We start from the raw sequence: 19,064 nt of genomic DNA, 5'->3' as shown, positions 1-19,064 counted from the left end.
GAAGGTTTCATAGATCTGACAAACGTTTATTTGGCTGGCGAGTTTAACATCCATCAAATGCGCTGATCTAAACCAGTCACGGACAAACAATGGGCCAAGGATGATGTCATTGTTCCCAGTTACCCATTAAAGCTGGGTGTTCCAAGCCACAAAGCCATCATATTGGGGAAATCCTATTAGGATCATGCTCTGCTTTAAAGTACAACAGTAAACCAACATAGGACTTTCAGATACTGATAAAAAAAAACACTAATATATAAAAATTCATAAGTTTATTCATTTCTCCATAAAAACATTTCCTTAAGCTGGCACAAACATTCAGATCACACAACAAAGAAGCCGCATTCAAAAACAAGCGATGTCTGCCAGATAAGTATGTAATCCAATTGTCCAAGATCTCAAGGGGTAAAGATGGTTATACAATTATCAGAAATCTATCACCAAGTGGGTAGTCCAACAGGTATGTGGTCCTGGCTACTCATTGTTTATTGGCTTTGATTAAGAAAATATGGTACATATGGACTGGGATTTTTGAGGCATAAAAGTTTGAAAATGCAAAAAATCTGTATAAAATCAACAATATTTTATTGTTATACAAACATTAAAAAGAAACACAAAGGGTTCTAATTATTTTGATACCTGTTCACATATACATGCCGACTTTTACAGTTAGAAAAACCACCAGCAATAACCATCTTCAGCACCCATATAGTACCTATTTAGTACAAATGAGCCCCAATGTGTCTCAACTCGTAAGGTCTTCTTCAAGGGGTTATTCAGTGGTGGATTAATCAACAATATGACATAGTGAAGATAGGATGAGTGCGTTTACCATCAGCAGCCTCAGGATGCAACCCTGGTATAGCACAAGGGGCGCCCATATAGCCGCATCAGGGGAGTTACCCACTGGGACAGAAGAATATATAAAAAAGGGGGTCAACCCAATAGGGAATCATCCAATTCTATGAATAACGGTGGTGGGGCATAATACTTAATTACAATAAAAAGGGACCAACCAAAAAAATAGCAGATCAATGGTGGAAAGCAGGACCACAGGAAGATCCCATAGCATGATTCCATAGGACACCATAAAAAGTGGTCAGAATATGAAGATAGTACCATGCACAGCACACCACATTAAACAGGTAATCTCATTGTCTGTTTTAGGAAACATCTAAATTTTTTTGGCCCGGGGTACTTTGATACACTTTGTAGACTTTGCCCCCTGTATATAACACACTGGATCAATACTGGATCTATGGCCCTTAGTGGCATTTAGATACTTGCTACGCACTACTTGTTTTGGTAGAATTGGATAACAGTTGGGTAGCCTAATGGGAAAGACAGGCAACTAGAACACATTTTATAGCATCCAGCATTCCTAGAGATAACACAAGGACCTCCTGCCACCTCAGTCTATGACCGCCAGTCATAATGAGGATACAAATATGACCTCAGTCTAAATAACCACTGGACAGAGAGGGAGAATACAAATGGGTATTGTTTATTTACATGCCCTCAGTCAAAGAAGGAGAACCTAAATGGGTATTCTTAGAGAAGAAGTAGACAAGTTAGTATTCCTAAACTAAATGACCTCCAGTCAGAGAAAGAGGGTACAAATTGGTATTCCCCAATTAAATGATCTTCAGTTAGGGGATGTGGGTATGAATTGGTATTCCGAAACAAAATGATCCTCAATCGGAGAATGAGGGTACAAATTAGTATTCATTGACTAAATGACCTCCAGTTAGGGAATGAGGGTACAAACTGGTATTCAATAACTAAATGAGCTACAGTCAGAGAATGAGGGTACAAAAGTCCACAAGGGAGAGTCCTCCATTTCATTCATGAATGGTCAGCCTGTGGGATGAACAAGAGAAATCTACATTGCTAGCTTAAGAATGTGAAAACAAATGGGTATTCTCCATCTAAATGACAATTTGTCAAAGACTGAGGATAAGAATGGTTATTCATATTTAAATTACATTCATTGAGAGAATCTGAAATCTGAGCAGAGAGATGACCTTATCAATGCTCTGCTGTTCCTTCACTATCCTTTCAAATGTCCTTAACCAAGTTGGATCGCCATAAGTGCAGCTAAAATAAGTTTGGTCAGTGACCTCCATCACTCCATTGCAGGGATATTAGGGATATTTGAATTTTAAGACTGGCTGAACACAATTGCATTACTTTTAGCAGAAAATACAATTCTAAGCTTCAACTGTTTATTTAGCTTTCCTATCATTCTGTGTAAAGTCCAGCTGCCCCTTTCTATCTGTGGGCCCCCAGTTTCTTGTGTACATGTGGAACTGCTTCATATCTCTGACTAGTAAAAACAAAGGGTGTGTGTATATAATGTAAACACAATATCTATTTTCATATAATTCCTTGCAGGTGATATTTTGGCCACAGTCCAAGGTAAAACGGCAAGCGGAGCGAACAAGGTTTACCTACTCCGTAAACAGTGGACCCCTTTTCAACTACAGCTGGGCCTCCACTCTCCCCCGGGCCTTACTCCTCCGTCCAGACTCTGTGAGTCATTTCCTATCGAAGAGACTTTGGAACTGCAGCTAGCTAACACCTGCCCGGCGTCTACACAGTCCTGTGTTCTTTCAATTGTCTGTTTTAAGTTTCCATAACTCTCCTTTCTCAGCTCCCTAGACGGCAAATCTGGGACAGCGTTCAGAAAATGGAGTTTAACTAATGTCATAATTCCGTTTGACGTTTTTAAAAGGAACCAATTATTAAAAGGACTTTCTTCTGCACAGATAGCTGTCCCCGTTGCTGAATGTGGCATGCGAAATGCTGATGGATATTTGGTGTGACTTAGTTATCTCCAGCTGGCTCTCATTTATATGTTATGGGCCTCATTTGCTTACCTTATCATCAGGAACTGCAAACTACATCTTAGAAAGCAACATTGTAAAATACCAACTGGCCTACAAACGTGAACATAAATTGATCCCACAGCATTACTTTAATGGCCTTTGGTAGGGTGTATGGTCAACGGTGATACCGCAAAATCTAAGGCACACAAATTACCAGCACAACCAAAAGGTAAAGACCTCAAAACTTTTTTGAGGTCCTATTTGCAATAACAGAACTTTCAGTACATGGAATACATCAAAATCATCAATATTTCATAGACACTATGGCCTCCTTTTCAAGGTGACAGTCATCTGCCAACTAGAGAAAGAAGGCCTTACCATATCTCAGTAATTCTACGATTTAGAAGCAGATAAAACCTGCCTCATTTCCTGGCTGGAGGACTTGCCTTACTTACCATGGTCCCCTGACAGCCAGTGGTCCAGTCCTCTTGTGTCCAGCTCTGGAATGTTGACAGTCACTGCTATGTCATCATGTACAATGCAGGACCAGTGGCTATGGATGTGGCCACTGTCCCTGCAATGTATGTGATTATGTCATTTGGGAGAGGGGAATGATAAGACGGGTCAGGGACCAGCAACAGCATTGGCTTTGGGGGACTGGTTGTCATAACTAGAACTAGCACTAGATGGGGGTGAAGCCTATGGGACCATCGGTAAACCTTTGACACCAATGATCTTTTTAGCTATCTGTAACATTTATCCCACTGATCACCAATCTAAGAAGCATTCTTTCCACTAGTGACCACCAATGTAAGGGAAATTCTTCACTCTGACCACCAATGTAAGGGAAATTCTGACCACCAATGTAAGGGAAGTTTTTCCCCTGACCACCAATTTAAGGGAAATTCTTCCCCCCGACCACCAATGTAAGGGAAATTCTTCCCCCTGACCAATGTAGGAAGCATTCTTTGAACCAATCACCAATGTAAACAGCATTCTTCACAGTAACTAATAATGTAAAAGGAATTCTTTCCACAGATTACCAATATTGGGGGCATTCTTCCTACTGACCAGCATTGTAAGAATCATTATTTCCACTGACCACCATTGTAAGAAGCATTCTTCCCAGTAAACACCAATATAAGAAGCATTCTTCCTAATGACCACCAATATAAGAAGCATTCTTCCTAATGACCACCAATATAAGAAGCATTCTTCCTAATGACCACCAATCGAGGAAGCATTCTTTCCAGTAACCACCAATGTAGGAAGTATTCTTTCCACTGACCAGCAATGTAAGCAGCATTATTTTTACTGACCATCAATGCACATTGTAGGAAGTATGCTTTCCACTGACCACCAATGTAAGAGGCCTTCTTCTTACTGACCACCAATGAAAGGAGCATTCTTTCCACTGACCACCAATTTAAGAAGAATTCTTGCCACTGACCACCATTGTAAGGAGCATTCTTCCCACTGACCACTACACTAATGTACACAATGAGTTGTAGATATAGTAATTATTTTTGGGGGTTCCCTGAGACCTAAAGGTTGTTTCAAGGGTTCCCCCATATTAAAAAAGGTTGAGAAAGGCTGCCCTAGATTTAAAATGCTTTATCACGTCATGCGTTTTACTGTTAGGCCGTTACTGCAATGCACAGATCTAAAGGCGGCCTATGTGATTTTTAAAGGTTCCCATCTCTAAGCAATATCCTGCTTTCAGCTGAGACTGGAGCTCTTTTTAAAGGGTTAAGTCTCTCTCCTTCAGAAATCTAGGCTCCCTCTCTTCCATCTGGTTCTTGTTACTGGTTTGTGCTGGCACTCCCTGTGCAGCCTCTAGTCATGAAAAAATGTAAAAGCTGCCCATATAGAGAAAGCTAATGCAGCAATGCGTCTGGATTTCAGGCTATGAGCCACAAACCTCCATGCATCACTGGAAGGTGGATTCATATATAACGCAGATGTCAGATCTGCAGAAAAAAACGTAAGTCAATGGATTTTTAAACAGATCAGTACGGATATTTTTGAATTTCATGGCAGAATTGGTCGTGGCTACCCAGCCGGAACTGGACATGGTTATCCAGCTAAAACTGGACATGGTTATCCAGCCAGAATTAGACATGGTTATCCAGCCAGAATTGGGCATGGTTATCCAGCCAGAATTGGACAAGGTTATCCAGCCGAAACTGGACATGATATCCATCCGAAACTGGACATGGTTATCCAGCCATAATAAGACATGGTTATCCAGCTAAATCTGGACATGGTTATCCAGCCAGAATTGAACATGGTTATCCAGCCAAAATTGGACATGGTTATCCAGCCAGAATTGGATATGGTTATCCAGCCAGAATTGGATATGGTTATCCAGCCAGAATTGGACAAGGTTATCCAGCCAGAATTGGACAAGGTTATCCAGCCAGAATTGGACAAGGTTATCCAGCCAGAATTGGACATGGTTATCCACCCAAAATTGTTCAAGGTTATCCAGCCAAAACAGGACACGGTTATCCAGCCAAAGTTGAACATTGTTGTCCAGGCAGAATTGGACCTGGTTATCCATCCAGAATTGGTCATGGTTATCCAACCAAAATAAACATGGTTATCTAGCCAACGTTCAACATTGTTATCCAGCCAGAATTAGACATGGTTATCCAGCCCCTCTATTCCGATGAAGATTCGCCATAAGTAATTCACACTAGTCGCACATATGCAATTCTTGGGATTAGAAAAATCACATTTTGATTGGCTAGTATAAGCAGTGCTGGTGGACTAGAGGCAATAATTAACATTTTTATAAAGCAGTGACATTCATCAAACATTCACTGCAGGTTAATCTTCATACATGCACAAAGTTGTGGAACCCCACTGTTCTAGTTACGTAATCCAATCCTTGGTGTCAGGAAGCCTGTGTAGGTGATAAATCCTCAATTTACATGGCTAAAGGTGTGGACTGTCAAATTGTTGAAGTAGAGATGTTAAAAAAGCATTATACGTGAAAGACAGATGGTGTTGAAGGCAGTCACCCCTGTACAGCGATGGCTGCACCAGGTTGACATGGTTCCTCAACATTCACACTTTCCATCCTGTTCTTTGACAATCAACATCTGTGTTGGATCTACCTGTGTGGATATAAATTCTGGGGTATCTTTCTGGCACTCATTACAACTTAAGAAATGGCTTGGAAAAGCTACAAAATGTCTTTAACATTACAAAATAAGTCCAGATGAATGTAACTAACTACTACTAACTAGAGATACACTTTAACTTTTACAAACATCTTCCAAACCCAAAAAAAAGTTTGGGCTATATATACACTTTAACTTCTTTGAGCATCAGGCACATATGTCCAAAAGCAGTATCCAGCAAATATTGAGGATAATCATTGGTGCTCTTTGCACATGGTTTGTGTATACCCTTTAGGTTGCCATTCACTAAGCCATAAATCAAAATCTATTCAGGCTGAACCATCAGATCACAGTAAAGCTGTAGCCATTGTTTTGCTTAGTAGCCCTTTCTCTGGCCCAGAGGGTTGCAGAGGACACATTTTTGCATTTGCCAGAAAGTCCTTCTTTCATACTTTTTGATAAACACAGTTGACCACCTTATCCAGATTGGGTATATGTATCCACACTGGAGAAGCATCAAGTCCTACCTTGTGGCTTGGTCACTGGTGCCCTCCATGTTGTTGACATTACAAGCCCCGGTGGAGCACTTCCAACGACGGCGTTCCTCTGAGTGATGGGTGGACCTTTCCCTGGCTGTGCAGATGGTCTTTCTTGATTGTTAGTCTGACTCATATCTGTCAACAAGAAAATGATACGCGTTTAAAAGAAAAAAAAAAAAAAGAGTCATACTCACCTGTCCAACTGCCCATACTGCTGATCTTAGCTCTGCTGCAAAGATAAGCTTGCTGAATAATCTTCAGCATCTGACACACTTTTGTGAGTGTTGGGTTCCTTACCCCCATTGCAGGCATTGCTTTCATCCATCGGCCCCACATCACTACAGGACACAATAGTGATCAACGGGCTGGTGGAAGAGCTACAGCTCACAACAGGGGGGTCAAGAGCCTGGCAACCTCAGAAATGTGTCAGATACGGAGCATGCTTAGGTCTGCAGGAGAGAGGTCTGCAGTGCAGGCAGTGAAACAGTCAGGCATTTTGCAACCTTTTGTTTTTAAATAACAGCATAGTTGCCCATATCGAATGCACACAGGTATTCATTAAAACATCATGACATGTATTTTTAAATAAAGCTAGTGAAAGTACATGAATCTATTTAGATATCAATCTCTTGTAGTCAAGCAGTTCTTAGACTATGGGAAGAATGGCCGGCGCTAGCAGCGAATCAGGTGTCCGGAATTTGTGGTGACGCAAAATATTGTCAGGACTTGGGTCACCTGCTGGTGGCACTGCGCTTCCCAGAGTGGAAAGTTGTAGTTCCAGTGTCCACCGGTAGATGTCACCCAGCAGCCAGCAGATCCTAGGAATCAGTCTCCACCTGATGCTGGCTGCTGGGGGGGGGTACTTAGTCCCTTTTCTGCTGATACACCTTGTCCAGTATTTTGCTGCCAGATACTGAGTGTCACTTATACTGCTTCTGACCTTGATCTTGTCTTGCATCTTGTACCCTGATGCTTTATTTCTGCTCCCCTTGAACCTGATCCATGTCCTGGTTCCCCCTTCCTATCTGTTCCCTCCATCGCCAGTCTACCCTGTTTATCCGTGTTCTGCACATATTGCATATAGTTACCTTTCAGTTAGGCTTCCAGTTACTTAGCTGGCATTTTGGTTATATGGCTGTAGTTCACTTGTATCTTCACTTTGCTTGCTTCCTCTTTGCTGGTGTTTGGATGTCTTTTGTTTTTCTATTAATAAATTTACTTTACTATATATAATCTGCTGATCATTCCTGACAAATATACTGACGGGGGGGAGTGAGCAGAGGGACAACTCATCAGTTTTTTGCTGCTCCTTCACTCTACAATCTGACGCTTGTCATAAATTTACACAGGACAGGGCTCTGCCTATGTAAACAATGCAGAGCCCTGTCCTGTTAGCAGAGAAATAATATATTACTTTCCCTATAAAAGCACCTCCCACAGTACACCAAAACACTGGTTAGGCACACATTTAACCCTTTGATTGCCCTAGATGTTTAACCGCTTCCTGGCAAGTGTCATTAGTACAGTGACAGTGCATATTTTTAGCACTGGTCACTGTATTAGTGTCACTGGTTCCCAAAAAGTGTCAATTAGTATCAGAATGTCTGCCGCAATATTGCAGTCCCGCTATAAGTCACTGATCGCAGTCATTACTATTAAAAAAAAATAAAAATTTTAACATTTCATAAAAATTCTAGTATACTGTATATCCCATAATTTTTAGATGCTTTTCGATTGATTTACTAAAACTGAGTGCAAAATCTGGTGCAGCTCTACATAGTAACCAATCAGCTTCCAGGTTTTATTGTCAAAGCTTAATTGAACAAGCTGAAGTTAGAAGCTGATTGGCTACCATGCAAAGCTGCAGCAGATTTTGCACTTTGCAGTTTTAGTAAATCAACCCCTATAACTTTTACGCAAACCAATCAATATACACTTTTTGGGATTTTTGTTTACCGAAAATATGTAGCAGAATACATATTGGCCTAAATTTATCAAGAAATTAGATTTTTTTACATTTTTTATTGGATATGTTTTATAGCAGAAAGTAAACAAAAAATATTGCTTTTTTTTCAAAATTGGCAGTCTTTTTTTTTTTTATAGCGCAAAAAAGGAAAAACTGATCAAGCACCACCAAAAAAAAGCTCTATTTGTGAGAGAAAAAAAAGGACATACATTTTTATTGGGTACAGCGTCGCACAACCGCATAATTGTCAGTTAAGGTAACGCAGTGCCGTATCGCAAAAAATGGCCTGTTCTTGAAGGGGGGTAAATCTTCCGGAAGTCAAGTATTTAAATAAACTTTTGAATGTCAATCTGTGGTAGCTGTGACAGGATAGCCAACCTCGACACTCCAACTCTTGTGGAACATTAAGTTCCATGAGGCATTGCAAGACTCTGGCAGCCACAGGGATGACTCCCAGAGACAGAGGTGTGGTGGGATTTGTAGTTTCATCACAGTCGGAGTGCTAAGGTTGCCTACCCCTAAGTGCTATGGTTTTGTAAAATGGCCAAGAAATTCTAAATTTTATTGTATTTATTTTTCCTGAACTATACAAATCTAACAGCAGCTCAGTACACATGTAGATAGGTATCAGTATGAATCACCCCCTCCATCACAGGGCATGCAGGAGAACAAACCACTCCAAATGCTCCCATGTCTGGAGTGGATTGCTCATGCCATAGGAAAGAGTGAGTCACCATACCTGAGAATCCATGATTAACACATCAATCAATAGTACACAGCATGGAAAGTGAAAATCTATTTACCTGTGTCTAATTATTTTTTTGTTTTGTTCACCCTCAAGAAAAAAAAAAGTCATCTAGCACATACTGTACTCTATATCAACTGCTGTTCTTGTCTTGTAAGGACAATGATGGTGCCTACGCTTTCCTTACCTGTACATCTCGGTCTTTTTACGAACCCTGACCCAGAGGGTAACATTGCGTAGAGCACAACAGGAAGGGGCGCAGATTTGTGTCACATTAGAGTTCAAGACAGAGGTGTAACTAAAACCCCCGGTGCAAGAAACCATAAAGGGCCCCATTGGCCCCTGACGGCGCCCTTCCCACTGATCCCAGGGCCCTTTACCCCCATTGTGGGGCCCACAGCGGGCCACCTTCCTGCCGTCTTGTGGTCCCCCGTGGTGGCAGAACACCAGAGCACAGTTTGCGACCCTGGTAGTTTGCCTGGTAGTTTCGCCCCATGACTAATGTAGCACCCTCTACCTTAGATAGGTAGGTGCTAGAGTAGTGAGTTTGTTTTCTACTGTCAGCACAGGTAAATTTAGGCAGGCCTATGCTGTGAGCTAGGCCTGTTTGTTTTGATCTGGGGGCAGGGGAGTGGTTTAGTGTAGCAGCAGGTGACTGACATGTGCTTCAGCTCTTGGGCGCCTCCTCTGGTTTTCAGAAGGTTCTGGAAAAGAGGCAGGGCAGAGAGCTAGCGTGACAAGGGGTGTATGTAGGAGCCCTGACCAATCCCCAACTAGGATTGGCAGGGGGCAGGCCTCCTATATATACCCATGGTCAGCCTGTTGTGGGAGGAGTTGTCGGGTGGAAGAACTGAATGATGTAGTGTTAGACTGTCGTGGTCTGAGGGAACCCCCTTTCTGGGGGGGAGGTGAACTCAGGCCTGGAGCTCGGAAGCTGGGAGGGAGGGAGCCTCTCTCTACACAGTCATTGAAAGGTGTCCTGGAACAGGAGCAGGAAGAGGACAGTTCGGAGCACTGCCAGGAAAGTCATTCAGGAGGGATTCATACCGGGATCGGTGAGTGAGGAGCACAGTGTGAAGCTCTGGGAGAAACATGCCAGGATTTGGATGTGGAGCCAGAGGGAGAGACCGAGATGTTGTTTTGGAGTCAAGTCGTTGCAGACACGGGGGCTGGCAGGATTTGCATTGGACGTGCTGGGATCAGTAGTCCACCAAGTGTCAGTTAGCACATTTATTCTTCTCTACTAAAACGGTTGCTACCTCAAAGGGTGCTGCAAACCCCTGCCTGTAATGGGCTATTAGGAAAACGTTAGGACTTATTCAGAGTGAGGCCTAGCCATGTGCTAATGGGGGCAGGAACCTAGATTTGGACAGGGAAGTGAAGCAAGTGATCTCAAGTAGTTTGCTGGAGGAGATGCGCAGAGGAAGAGACTGTCAAATCCATACTCAACCAACATTGATTTCATTGAGAAGTATTCATCATCTAGGCATCCCATGTCCTTTTTCCTCATCCAAGTTTAATCCACTAATAAAAACAACAAAAACAAGCAAGAGACTGTTCAAGGTCTGGGAAAGTGTACCAAAATGGATCTCTGACCAGCAGGGTGAAATGTGTGGATGCTAGAACCACCCCACAAGGGCAAGGCTACACTAAGCTCCAGGGGGCCGGGGCAAAACGCATTGGGGATGTGGCCTGGCGGGAGCCCAGGCTGAGGTTGCCACTCTCACTTCCATCACTACAGGACTCTGTGGATGTGCGGTATTAGAGCTTTTTACCTCCTTTCCCCTCAAGGAGCTGGGCAATGGATGCGGAGCTATTTGTGTTACTCCCCATGCTGATTGAGCCTGAGCGGCGAACTAATCTATCATGTGGTCACGGTTCCGCCACTGGTGTCAGTAATTTTTTATTTTTTATAATTTTTTACATATTTTTTAGGACCCTGTTGGGGGGCTTTGGTGAAATATCAGGGGTCTAAACAGACCCCTGATGTCTCACTTTTTGAGACAGAGAAAGGGACTGAGGACAGATTAATCAGTCCCTTTCTCTACAGCCTCAGCTGCATAGAATGAACAAACAGGAATAGCTCTGTACAGAGCTTCCAGTTCATTCATAAACTGAAGCATAGTATACATGGTTTACTATGCCTCAGCTATGAATGAATTAAAAAAAAAAAAAGAGTCAGTGATTGGTACCGATCACTGACTATTCATTAGGACAAGGAAAGATAAATTACACATTTACCCGCCCCTTCCCTGCTTTCTATCCTGACAAACTCCCTGCAGCAGGAGGTAGGGGTAACCTGGCCTGAGGCAGCAGGACAGGGATAGGGAGGTGGCAGGAGCAGCATGTAGAGGAACCAATGCCCTTCATTTTCCTCCTGCCGCCGCTGAATGTGTGCGGGAGGGAGAGGAGAAAAGAAGTGGGCATTCAGCAGGTACATGATGGGATTGGTTCCTCTACATGCCCTGCCTTTCTATCCAGGTATACAGGGGGGCACACGGGCTCCCTGGAGCATGGGGCCGGGTCGCAATGGTGACCCCTGTGACCTCTGTACGTACGCCCCTGGTAGCCACTTAGTGTTTTGTTCACCACTGCTTTTCCTCCAAACTGACTTTTCAAAATAACAAAAGCAATAATATAGATGTTGGGTAAAAAGTTTTGTGAAATTGAACAATTTTGGTAGTTGAATAGTTAATTTTGCAATAGTCTACATGTAGGCAGGTTGAAATGTGTTTGTTCTAGCGGGTTAGGCTAGGGGGAAGCTCAGTTCCCAGGCTTTTTGGTCCTAGCCAGCTCACATGTGTTATAAAGAGGGGGAAGGCTGAGGTCCGGGAGCCTTTAGGTAGTTGTTTTGGTTGGTTCTGTTCCCGCTCAGGGTTAAAAGGTACTGGGACTGCTGCTTCTTGCAGCCTGCTAAGGCACCACCACTCTCGCATACATTCAAGCCATGGAGATTACCAAGATGGACTCTCACCTCATGGAGGTATGCCTGGGCAGCCACACTAAAGTAGTTCAGGAAAAAGGACCAGGGTCTGTAAAACCACAATGGGGTATGAAGTAACAACACTACAAAAGGGTTAACTCTGCAGGACAGAAGAGTAGTGCAGTTGCTAATGCCGTGTACACACAGGCGGACTTTTCGACTGGTCCGACGGACCGAATCCGGCCGACAATAGGACCGTGTGTGGGCTTCTTTGGACCTTCAGCGGACTTTTTCTGTCGAAAGTCTGACGGACTTTAGATTTGGAACATGCTTCAAATCTTTACGTCGTAACGCCGCCCGACCCAGAAATCCGCTCGTCTGTATGCTAGTCCGACGGACAAAAACCGGCGCTAGGGCAGCTATTGGCTACTGGCTATCAACTTCCTTATTTTAGTCCGGTGTACGTCATCACGTACGAATCCGTCGGACTTTGGTGTGATCGTGTGTAGGCAAGTCCATTCGTTAAAAAGTCAGTCGGAAGTCCGTCAAAAGTCCGTCGAAAGTCCGCTGGAAAGTCTGTCGGACCAGTCCAGTCGAAAAGTCCGCTTGTGTGTACGCTGCATAAGAGTAAAAAAATCACAAGTTTGAGACACAAAGCAACCAGTCGTTAAGCATGATTTCTGGTAAGAGTGACAGGTCCTCCGGTAGCGAGGGGGTTGATGTCTGGGTCCCTCCCTAGTGGTCGGTATCCAATAGCAACCAGATCTGAACCCACCTTACAGAGACCCATGGCCTGGTTAGGACGAATGGGAAGGAAAGAGCCCCATTCTAATACTGGGAGTGAGGTAACAGAGATACGCTGGACACAGTCCAGGAAGGAAAAGGTGGAAATCTTGTCCCAGAGAGTGGTCACCAGCATAGTGATTCAGTGGCCAGCAGGTGGAACCACTGTGCATGGTGGGAGATGCAAGGATCCAGAAAAATGCCCCGTACACACGATAGGATTTTCCTATGGAAAATGTGTGATAGGACCCTGTTGTCGGAAATTCCGACCGTGTGTAGGCTCCATCACACATTTTCCATAGGAATTTCCGTCACACAAAATTTGAGAGCTGGTTCTCAAATTTTCCGACGACAAAATCCGTTGTCGGAAATTCCGATCGTGTGTACACAATTCCGACGCACAACGTGCCACGCATGCTCGGAATCAAGCAGAAGAGCAGCACTGGCTATTGAACATAATTTTTCTCAGCTCGTTGTATGTGTTGCACGTCACCGCGTTCTTGAAGTTCGGAATTTCCGACCAACTTTGTGTGACCGTGTGTATGCAAGACAAGTTTGAGCCAACATCCGTCTGAAAAAAAACATGGATTTTGTTGTCGGAAAATCCTATTGTGTGTACAGGGCAAAAGAGTGAGGATTTTCTCTTTTGCGGTGAGTTCTCAATGGGTTTTTTCTTTTGTTTTTTACAGCATTAAAGTATAACTAAAAGCAAAACTTATTTTTTTGTGTGGATAGACTGGAGATGGATTAGAACCCTGTCAGGTTTTTATTGCTGTCCGTGTCCCAGTTAGGTAGATTCACCCTCCCTTTTTTTCCTGTTTACTGTTAATATTGAAGGTGAATATAAAAGAAAATCCCACATTTTGGGTTGCCCCAGAAAAGTTATAGAGGGGAAATTTTTCACTACGGACAGTAGTTCTGGAGACCAGGGGGGCCCCAAGGGACCCCATAATTTGCAGGGATTACCTCTCACTTCCTGTTTTGGCTATGGGACAGGAAAAGAAGGTACATTTCCATTATGGGACACAGATGGCAAACAAAAAAATCTGGCAGGTGTTACAGCCCTCCCTTACCCTATCCAAAATGAAAAAAAAAGTTTTGCCTATAGTTCTACTTTAAATGTTAGAGATGTTCACTCTTCCCTTCTTTCAAAACTGGCTTTAGATATGCTTCAATAGTTTCTACTAAATAAACTGGCTAAGCGGCTATGGTCTTCAGAATACTATACTAGTCTGGAACACACATACTCACTTTTTCCCTGAACTTGCATTGCTGGCTTTGGGGTCTCATGAGCTTGTGGAGACCTTGATAAAACTTCTGAAGGACTTGTCTTACCGGTAGAGATTGGAATGGTACCACCTGATGCCTCCCCATCCTTACCTCCACCAGCTAATAATATCCTCTCTGTTTCAGTTCTGGCCTTTGCTTCCAGTGTTACATAATCCTTGATAACCGCAGTACCATGCGGAAGGTCAGACTCTATAAAATGAGGCCACATTGTAGGCAGTGGAGTTGAAGGGTAGGGTTGGGTGTGTGTTTCTTGGTAGTTTATTTGAACAACGGTATCCAATGTTTTTTTGGGCTCACTAAACGATAAAATATGTGTGTTGTCAGTTTCATTTTCAGCTGCTGTTGCTCCCTCTGGGATTATGTTACCATCTTTTTGATAATGCAACCCATCTGCATGAAGAAACTCTACATCTGCTGATATAACCTCATTCCCTTCCGGTCCAGCATCTTGTAAAGTTGAGTAGCTATCTGTCCTGACGGCTGCCTGATATTGTTCTGTAGGCTGCGGCATGATAACCTTCGGGTTTACATTTTCATCAAGAAAGTTGTCTTCTGCTCTTAGACTCTGGTCTATAAAATTTTCTTGAGATTCTACAGCATTTCCTAGTATTGCTTTTTTCTCATGTTCATCTGCACTCTCTATCTGAAGTTTTTGAAGTGGAGTGAATGGTTCATCATCACTAGTGTGCATGCCATTCAGCACTCCAGTCAACAATGCTATGGTGGAGACCACTGGGTGAACAGTGGTCAATGAGTCCACAAGTCCAATGTTATCAGATTCAACATCATTTTCCTTTGGCAGGGATTGTTCTTCTGACTGAGAAGACGGCATCTCCACCATTTTGTCTTGTTTCAACAGGACTTTGCTGTCTTTTGTTTCCAAATCAGATTCAACCATTTTCGAAATGGTAGGCTGTATTTTGGAAAGAACATGTCCAGATTTTTCAGAACTTTTCCCAGCTGTGGTCCGTGAAAGCATTTTGTTGTGTTTATGTTCATCAGAGTCCAGCATTTTTTTGCTTTCCTTTGGTGGAAATTCATTTGAGATATTTTCAAAAGCCTCTTCTACATTTTCTTCAGATCTTTCTCCTGGAATTGACGCAGCTGTTGAAGTCAAGCCGCCAACCCTTCTCCCAGGCAGTTTGGGATGATATAGTTCTTCGTGATTCCTTTCCTCCTTGGAGAAAACATTTGGGTTATGAAAATTTTGGACTTCCAACTCACTCTCAGAAATTCCATCAGAAGTATTCTTAAATGAGTTTCCCTGGTCAAGTTTATGAATAGCTTTCGAGTTATCGGCATCCACTTCAAATAAAGATGTTGAAGGCTCAATGACCACCAAAATAGCAAGCAATGTCACCACTCGAAGATGTAAACGATCAGCCATTGTTTTTCCAGGTGTGCTAAAATGTATCTATTTCTTTGCTTTCCGAATGTAGCTTGCTATGTGTAGAAGAAAACACCCAGGAAACCTGTAACAAAAAAAAGAGGACTATTTATAGCAATGATTATATAAACACAAAGCCATTTGAGAAGGCTATGAAACCTGTCACAAGGATGAAAACATTAACATTGTTTAGGCTGAATAAAGCTGACTGAAAACCAGAGATTCTAGGTTAAAGTAGAACTAAAACAGGCCATAGATGGATCAAATCTCTGCCACTCCAGAAGGGACTGGCCAAGAATCAATCCATCTATGGGTAGTAATCACTGTGTTCTCCCGGCAGAGACGGCTCCCCGTGCCCCCTGCCAGGAGAACACAATAGCTCTGTAGGGGGGATTCCCTGGTTCACACAGGGACGACTTGTCAGGTGACCTAGTCGCCTGACAAGTCGCCTCCCGTTCTGTGCTATGGAACCGTTCTAAGGGGAGCGACGCAAGTTGCTCCGACTTAGAAAAAGGTTCCTGTACGACTTTGGGGGCGACTTAGGGCGACTTGCATAGACTTCTATACAGAAGTCGTTTTGCAAGTCACCCGGGCAGTCGTGTGCAGGTCGCCTCGGTGAGGCGACCTGCAAGTCGTGCCGCCTCTGGTGTGAACCGAGGCTCATCACTGCATTGATGGGGGGAATTGAGTGATTGGTGTGTGGCTATATATATATATATATATATATATATATATATATATATATATATATATAAAACCACTATACACAGCAGGTAAGTACACCATGTTTACTATAAAAAAAAAAAGTTTGTCTTTAGAATCACTTTAAAATTGTATATATAAAAATGTTTTATTTTTTTCCCAAGGAAAACAAAGCAGATGTAAAACCCATTTATGTGTTTAGCATAATTTTTTCCATGAGACTATTCCATGGTTGATCCCAGTATGTGACTGGGAAAGTAAACTCACGTCAGATTAGATTTCCAACAACCCGGGGCCAGCGAGCTGTCTATTAGTTTGGAACCCCATCAAGATCCTCGGACATTTCCTCTCCTACATTTTGTTGAAAGCCTTTCCTATTTCTGGGAATTGTAATTATAATAAACATACATTCTGAAGGAAAGGGCTATTCCGTGTCCATCCCTTTTGATCTACTGCATTGATAGCTATTTTTGTCTTTTAGGAAATAAGTGAATTTCTTTTCTCATTCCTGCATGTCCAAATAGACAGCTACAGTAAAATCATTTATTTTTGTATTTTTTTTCATCTAAGCTTAAAAAGCTGAAAGAGTATCTGCTCAGCTGCTGTGGGTAATATCATTAAAGCTCAAATACGTTTTTTCAGTGTGGATTACGTAGGGTAGGGTTAAAACCCCTGTCAGGTTTTCTTGCCATCTGTGTACCAGTGGAGGGATTTTCCATCACTTTCTGTCCTGAGATTCAGTTGGCTGCCCTCACTGTAGTCAGGTCACACTAACACCAACCCCTAATCCAGTTTTAATTCAGGCTATTTGGTGCATTCTTTCCTAATTCTGTTACATATTGTTGATACAGCCCTGAAGAAGGGTGGTTCCATTCTCCTGAAACGTGGCGGCTATACAGTAACTGATGTTTCTGTTCAATCAACAATGCTAATGAATTTTCAAGCAAGAAGAACAATTCTTAGTAGGCGCTCCTAACTACTTATTCAGTATGTAGAGACAATAGGAAATGAAAGCGTAGTGTAGCAAGGGAGCGCACCCATTCTTTAATCTGTTAAAACCTGCCTGGGTGATCCACGTATCACACTGGAGTCCCCTAGCTTGGTGATCCCAGGTTTCTCAAGGCACCATAAGACAGGGGGAGAGTGACCCAACCTTGTGTAACTAGGACCACAGTGCCCTTTTCCAACCCACTACTAGCCTTTGGACACTGCTAAACCCCAGTGCAAGGGGCCATATCCAGGAGACATCCCCATGTAGTTTGAAGGAAGAAGTAGTACATAAGCAGTTTATATCAGGTATTGCTACATCAATAAAGGCTAGGTACAGGTCAGCCTCTCAAATGGCAACAACACATATTCCTTTAGTTCCTAACAGTATCTAGCAAGATGTTGGCAATATCCAGAATGAGCAATGCAAAATGAAGATTGGAGAAAACAGAGTCCAGAGAAAAGACAAGAGGCCCACGCCTACAGGAATAGTGTCCCAGAGTCTACCATCTCCGCCAAAGGGTAATTTGAGTAGCCCCATTATATACAGGTCCTCCAGCTTTCCCCAAGAGGGAAGCTAACCATAGGCTACCTACCTACATGCTGGCACATGCTGTTGCACCCACAGTAACCAGTAACTGCTCTCCTTGTGGTGACTACTACTTGGAAAGCCTTCCACCTTCCTAATATAACCTCACCTAGAATGGCCCCCTCTCAGCAAGGGCATTCCAAAAGGAGAATGCGAGCAGGCCTATTATAAGTCCTCCAGCTCCTCAGGCTTCCCCCAGGGGGAAGCTACCGATATAGGCTTCCTGTCTACATGATTGTCCCTGCTGTTGCACCCATAGAAAACCAGTAGCCACTCCCTTTTGGCCACTGCTACTCAGAAAGGTCTCCACCTTACCATAGGCGTGCGCAAGGGGTGTGCCAGGTGTGCCTGGGCACACCCTAATCCTGTGGTTGGCATCCCGCCAATGACTGTTAGGTGACGGGTAAACTGCAATCCTTCCTTGCTGACCCTCAGAACCTGGACAGGAGAGGCGGCGGGGTGGAGTTTAGAGGAACCGATCTGTATTTTCCTCCTGCAGCAGCTGAAAGTAGGCTTCTCCTCCTCTCCCTCTCATCAACATTCAGCTGCCACAGGAGGAAAATACAGGGGAACTGTACCAATATATGCCACCCCACGCCATCCCTCCTTTCCCTGTTCCTCTTCCTTCTGTTGCCCGGGTCCCCCTGTGTGCTCCCTGGCTCCCCCTTCCTCCCATTGTTTCAGGATGGAAAGCAGCGAAGAGGTCGGTAAATATGTCAAACCCATATATGTGTTGGAGCTTTGTGGGTGCACACCCTACTGCAATAGGCTGCGCACACCTATGCAACTTCCTAATATAGCATCAACCAGGCACCTCTCTCCTAGTAAAGCATGGCTGGCACTTAACCCAAGTGACTCCTAAACCAAATTTCACTATCAAGATCATCTAGCTGACCAACCAGGGCCACATACATGTAGGCAGGTGCAGTCTGCTTTCTCCACTGCAGGTGGCACTGAACCGCGGTGGCACTGCAGGGAGAGGAAGTCAAGGGGAATATGGTTCCTCTGTGATTTCCTGGATCACTGGGGGAGCTATCCAGTATGATTCTGCCATCCCATGTAACTCTGGCAGGCATCTTGGGTCAGGCAGAGTCTATTTAGACCCTGACTCCCGGGCTTGGTGCTCATTTCGCATGTTGGTAGTGTAGGGACAGGTCATCCATCTGACAGGGACAGTGATTAGCAGCAGGGAAAGGT

The 19,064-nt window shown here is 43.5% G+C and overlaps 1 protein-coding gene across 3 annotated transcripts in view; it reads right to left on the bottom strand.

Annotated features, from left to right (window-relative positions):
• PRRT3 (proline rich transmembrane protein 3) overlaps positions 1-19,064 on the bottom strand; it is a 116,996-nt gene that overhangs the window by 53,764 nt on the left and 44,168 nt on the right. For 2 of the 3 annotated variants that reach the window (XM_073591961.1, XM_073591960.1), the window contains exons 2-3: positions 14,164-15,674; positions 6,484-6,630 (exon numbers count right to left, since the gene is read on the bottom strand). In XM_073591961.1, the coding sequence (XP_073448062.1) occupies positions 6,484-6,630; positions 14,164-15,589 (1,573 nt within the window). In that variant the 5' untranslated portion in view covers positions 15,590-15,674. The remainder of the gene's footprint in view (positions 1-6,483; positions 6,631-14,163; positions 15,675-19,064) is intronic. The other variant, XM_073591962.1, reaches the window with a different exon arrangement.

The sequence above is a fragment of the Aquarana catesbeiana genome, linkage group LG07 (assembly GCF_042186555.1).
Source record: "Aquarana catesbeiana isolate 2022-GZ linkage group LG07, ASM4218655v1, whole genome shotgun sequence".
NCBI lineage: Eukaryota > Metazoa > Chordata > Amphibia > Anura > Ranidae > Aquarana > Aquarana catesbeiana.
This window is presented reverse-complemented; position numbering and strand designations above follow the sequence as displayed.